Source organism: Tupaia chinensis, unplaced genomic scaffold, assembly GCF_000334495.1.
Source record: "Tupaia chinensis unplaced genomic scaffold, TupChi_1.0 Scaffold000496_1, whole genome shotgun sequence".
Lineage (NCBI taxonomy): Eukaryota > Metazoa > Chordata > Mammalia > Scandentia > Tupaiidae > Tupaia > Tupaia belangeri.
In genome coordinates, this window is record NW_006160008.1 from 95,157 (window position 1) to 100,442 (window position 5,286).

Consider the following 5,286-nt stretch of genomic DNA (forward strand, 5'->3'; position numbering starts at 1 on the left):
TGCACACCCGCCCTAAAGGAAAAATCTCCAAAAAAAAAAAAAAAAAAAAAGGCGGGGGAGGGGGGTGCCAACAGCACCAGGATCCAGGATGTGAGGTTTCCCGTGCCTACAAATGAACTTCTAACCCCTGGTCTCCAAAAGATAAAAGCTCTCACCACATGCCTTAACAATGTGATGAATCTCTTCGGTTCCTACTGAATCCAGAGATGCTCCAACAGATAAACCAACCCCAGCCTTAAGTTTAATTAAAGGCCTTCCTCTTCTCCCAACTTATTTCCAACCTGTGGAGCCCTGGGACCACCTAACCCCAGCCCAATTTTTATTTTATTGAACAAATAAAAAGTTGGGCAAATCTCTTGGGAGGAGGAGTCCTACAAGTTATAAAGTCTGGGAAGTTAGTTCCCCGGACTCCATCTCCTGGGGCCACATTTCACACTGTGACCTAGAAGTAAAACGACAGCCCACTTGCTAGGTAACTACTCAAATCCAAGATCCAAGGGTGGAAGCGTGCCCTTATTCAGTAGCTCAGGCCTCAGGGAGAGTACACTTCTTGCACTGGGCCAGTTAAGAGAGCCAGGAGAAAACTGACTCATAACCCCCCAGAGTACAAAGACTCTGACTCTTCTGGTATCTCACAGAATCATCTTCCCCTGGACTGCTCTCCTTAGTGCTCTGAAACAGACACCCTACTCTAAAACTCAAGGGCTGGCTTCCTCAAGGAATTCTGATAGATGTGAGCCAACGCCAAAGGCTAGGCTCAACTTGTAAAGCCTACATAATTCATCAAGCTCAACGATGAAATCCCTTCCCCGCAGCACTGTGCCTCCGGTGTCCGAACCACAGGTTGCCACTTAAAACCACAAGCTACACCAAGGATGAAGCTGTTAACCAGCAAGATTCGTTACTACCACTGCCTGAATAGAATACAAAGTTTAAAGAAAAAAGAAGGCATAGGGAGAACCAGCAGTTAGCGTAATGGCTATGCTGCTGGATTCCCATGTAGTCGACCATGGTTTGCGTCCTGGACCCGGTGGCTTAGAATTCACGCTGGGCGCATGTGCATGTGTGCCCAAGATCCCGAGAGGAGAATGGAGGAGAAGGGATTTTGGCGTGACTTCCGGCTTTCTGTCTCTATGTCTCTCTCTGTCTGGCGAGTGCACACGCCCTATAGCGAAAACCTCTCAAAAAAAAAAAAAAAAAAAGGCATACGTCATATGGCATAAAAATCCACTATCAATACAAGATAAGAGAATACAGCCCTATCTGAAAGTTGGGCTTGAATAAGGACTACACATGCCAGGTGCCTGGCTAAGCTCTAAGAATCTAAAGGTAACGTGGGCCCAGTGCTCACCTGGGAGATAAAAACAAATGTGTAAATACCTAAGTCAAATATAGCATTACCAGGGTTCTGATGCAAATGCAGCCCAAATATTCTCCCTGGAGGGCATAATGCTTCAGTTGTGTTTTTTAAAAAAGGAGTCAGGACTTGCCAGGCATTGCAGACAGATGAGGCAGGCCTGGTGGTATGAAACAGAAAGACGCGCTAGAGAAATGCAGGCAGTCTAAGTTGCCAGGACGCTGGGCAGGTGGGCATGTGGCCCATTATGAAGGGCCCTGCTGCCGCCAGAGTGTTTCAGCGCTACCTCTGGGGCAGAGGGGAATGTTTTCAAGATCTGCCAAGATTTCAGATCAGGAATTTGACCAGATTTGCACACTGGGAAGATGACCAGCTGGTGGAGGCACAGAAGGAGGGCTCTGTTAAAAGTGAAAAGGCCAGGGCCAGCAGGTGGCATGGTGGTTAATGGCACTGGACTCCTACATGGCTGACTGTGGTTTGAGTCCTGGACCTGGCAGATTGCTTTCTTACCTTCCCTTTCTCTTTCTCTCTCTCTGTTCAAATTAAAAAATAATAACAAACGAAATTAAATAAAAAATATTTTTTAAGCGAAAGGGCCATGGGACCAGCAAATGGTATAATGGTTGTATCACTGGACTCCCACATGGTTGACCACAGTTCGAGTCCCAAACCCGGGGACTTAAAACTCTCACCAGATGTGTGTGCATGTGTACCCAAAATCCCAAGAGGAGAATGGAGAAGGGACTACGGCATAGGCATCCCCCCTGGAGGGCGATTTCTCACTTTCTATCTCCTCTGTCTCTGTCTCTCCAGCAAGAACATGGGCCTTATAACAAAAATCTCTCTCTAAAAAAAAAAAAGTGAAGGGTCTACGAGGTGGCGCAGTAGTTGGGATGCGAGACTCCCACATAGCCAACCATGGTTTGAGTCCTGGACCTGGCAGTTTGCTTTCTCACTTTCTCTCTCTCTCACATCTCTCTCTGGTGAGCACATGCCCCCCCATAGTGAATTTAAAAAATAAGAAGTAAAATTACATTTTAAAAAAAGTGATGGCCGTGAGGCTCCAACAGTAGTGCAGGCAAGTGATCCTGGAAGTCTGAACGGAAGCCAGGGCCACAGGAATAGATGGCGGGAGAGAGAGATCAGAAGCATTAAAAAAGAAAAAACTCACAGGAGTGTTGACTGACTTGGGAAAAGGAGTGAGAGAGAGAAAGGAGAGTGTAAAAGGAGCCCAGGTTAGACTTGGGAATGGGGTGCATGGACTAAAAAGAGCCCAGAAGGGAGGGCTGGGAGCGTGGCTGGCTGGGCCGGTGGCAATGCGGGTCCTCAGCTGGAGTGCGATGGCAGGAGCCACCTGAGTGCCTAGGAGCATCCAGAGAACACTCGGAGTGAGAGGCTGGAAGACTGAGGACGAGGCCTTGAGAAACACCAACACGCAGGAATGGGGGAGCAAGAGGAGACAGCCAAGCGGATGGGGAAAGTGGCAATGAGGGAACCAGAAAGGGCCGCAGGAAGCAAAGGCTTTCAGAAGGGAGTGGACCGGACTGCCCAACGTCAGGGAGAGGTGAAGTAAGATAAGCGCTCATGAGCACCGAGGATTAAGTAACTGCGAACGCTAGGTGGCCTTTGTCAGACAGTCTGGAGGGGTGGTGGGGCCAGGTGGACAGGGCGAAGGTATGATCAGGAGGTGAGAAGGGAGATGATGAACACAGACACTGCCTCCAAAAAGCTCTGCTGTGATCGGACAGATGGGACAGAGAGAAGCGGTGGAGGGGACAAAGAAGCCAAGAGATATTTTGTATATGCTTCTTTTTTGGGTTTTGCTTTTGCTTTATTTTTTCCAGAGGGCATGTGCTTGCTGGGGGGAGAGAGAGAGAGAGAGACAGAGAACGAAAGAGAGAAATCACTCCCTGGGGGGACAGCAATGTCACAATTCCTTTTCTCCATGCCACCCTCAGGGTTTTGAACATTTATGCATACACACCCAGCATGTTTTGCAAGCCACTGGGTCTGAGACTTGATCCATGGAGTTGGCCATGCGGGATCCAACACCTTAACCAGTATACTACCTGCTACCACCCTTTGTGTCTGTCTTTTTTTTTTTTTTTGAGAGGTTTTTGCTATAGGGCATGTGCGCTCGCCAGGAAGACAGAGAGAAACAGACAGAAAGTGAGAAATCACCCCCAGGTGGGATGGCCACACCGCAATCTCTTCTCCTCTATTCTCCTCTCGGGATCTTGGGCACGCACGCACACGCACCCAGCGTGAGTTTCAGCCACCAGGTCCAGGACTTGAACCATGGTAGACTGCATGGGAGCCCAGTGACATAGTCATTATGCCAGCTGTTGGTCTCTGTGTCTGTTTTATAAAGATATAGAAAATTCAAGAGGGTTTCCAGACCATGGGAAAGGAATGGGAGAAGAAGGAGGAAAAAATACATAGAGGAAAGGGACCAACTGGTGGACAGGCCTGGAAGAGAGCAGAGAGTGAGGGCAAGGATTCTTGTAAAGAAGAAATGGGGAAAATAATGTTCAAAAATACATTTTAAAGCTTCTAGAACATTCTACCATTACATAAGCATGTTCTCTGGATAGCTATTGGCCGTGGCTCACATACAATGGCTTAGGGCCTATGAGGCACTGCCCCATCGCCAGCCTCTAGAGCAATGTGACCAAATGTGGCTCAGCACCTGTGAACGTGTCAGTGGTGAAGACTGCGCTGCAAGGGCCTTCCCGTCCTGCGGCACTCACCTTGCATCATGCTCCTGTAGGCTGTGTCTGTGATGGCGTAAATGTGCGGGGGCATCTCGTGCCTCTTCTTGCCCTTGTACATGTCCACGATCTCTTCGGAGTAGATGGGCAGGTTCTTGTAAGGATTGATAACCACACAGAACAGGCCTGAGTAGGTCTAAGGAGAAGAGCGGCAAAGAGGAATGGGTCAGGAAGTCTGACTGTCAATACAGCAATCTGCCCCTCCAAGGCCCACTGCACCCCTGGAACCCTCATCTTGGTGCCCCTGCTCCCACCGAGCTGCCCCAGGTGGGGTTCTCTCTGCTCTGTCAGCTGTTCCTCCTCAAGGCCAGCTAAAAGTGTGTGCATGCACTGGGCAAGGTCCACGGCATTGTGGACAGATGTCCAACCCAAGGACAGGAAGTGAGGTGCTTGTCATCGTGAGACACGCAGGGAGCATGGGGTTCGGTTGCAGCGGTGCAGAGGTGCAGAAAGGAGAACCACGCTACACCGAGGACTCCCAGGGACGCTCCTGCTTATGCTTTGCAGCACTGGAGAAAGTTCCTGGCTCTCCTCCAGCAATTCGATCTCTCCTGGGCTCATGGACCGCTAAAAGATACCACTTTCCCTGGAATCTGCTAGATGCTAGCAAGCAGATCCCTTAAAAACTGAAAGGCCACTTTCATGTTTCCTATGGGCCTTCTCCAAGACTCAGGTCTTCATTGGAGAGCAACCTAATCAGTCAACACGCTTAACAGGAGGCACCTAAAATGCACCTGATACTCCAAGTGTGACCTGACCAGGTTAAAATCAGACCCTCAGAGTCCAATGATCTCAGTTCAAATCCCAGCAAGCGCAAGCTTCTTAACTTTTCTCTCCTCCATTTCTCAGTCTATAAAATGGGGACAGAAGAGGTCTATCCTTCATTTGACAGTAATGAGAATTAGACAAAGTGCTTGAGCCTGGCCCATGTCCTTGTGGTTAAGGGAGCCTGACTGCACATGGCTGACCACACTTCAAATCCCAGCCCTGGCTGTTTGAAAAACAAGCTGGGTACATACGCATGTGTGTCCAAGATCTAAAAGAGGATGGAGAAATGGAGAAGGAATTGTGGCATGACCGTGTCCCATTGTGGGGTGCTTTTTCCCTTTTCCTCTCTCTCTGGTGTACTTTGTTGTTGGTTTTTTTTTTTTTTTTTTT

General features: G+C 48.9%; 1 protein-coding gene across 1 annotated transcript in view; it reads right to left on the reverse strand.

Annotated features, from left to right (window-relative positions):
- Window positions 1-5,286, reverse strand: part of LOC102469772 (myosin-9) — a gene marked incomplete at its 3' end in the record, with an annotated part of 58,289 nt that overhangs the window by 48,312 nt on the left and 4,691 nt on the right. Inside the window, exon 2 of the mRNA XM_006156535.2 lies at window positions 4,108-4,264. Within this exon, the coding sequence (XP_006156597.1) occupies window positions 4,108-4,264 (157 nt within the window). The remainder of the gene's footprint in view (window positions 1-4,107; window positions 4,265-5,286) is intronic.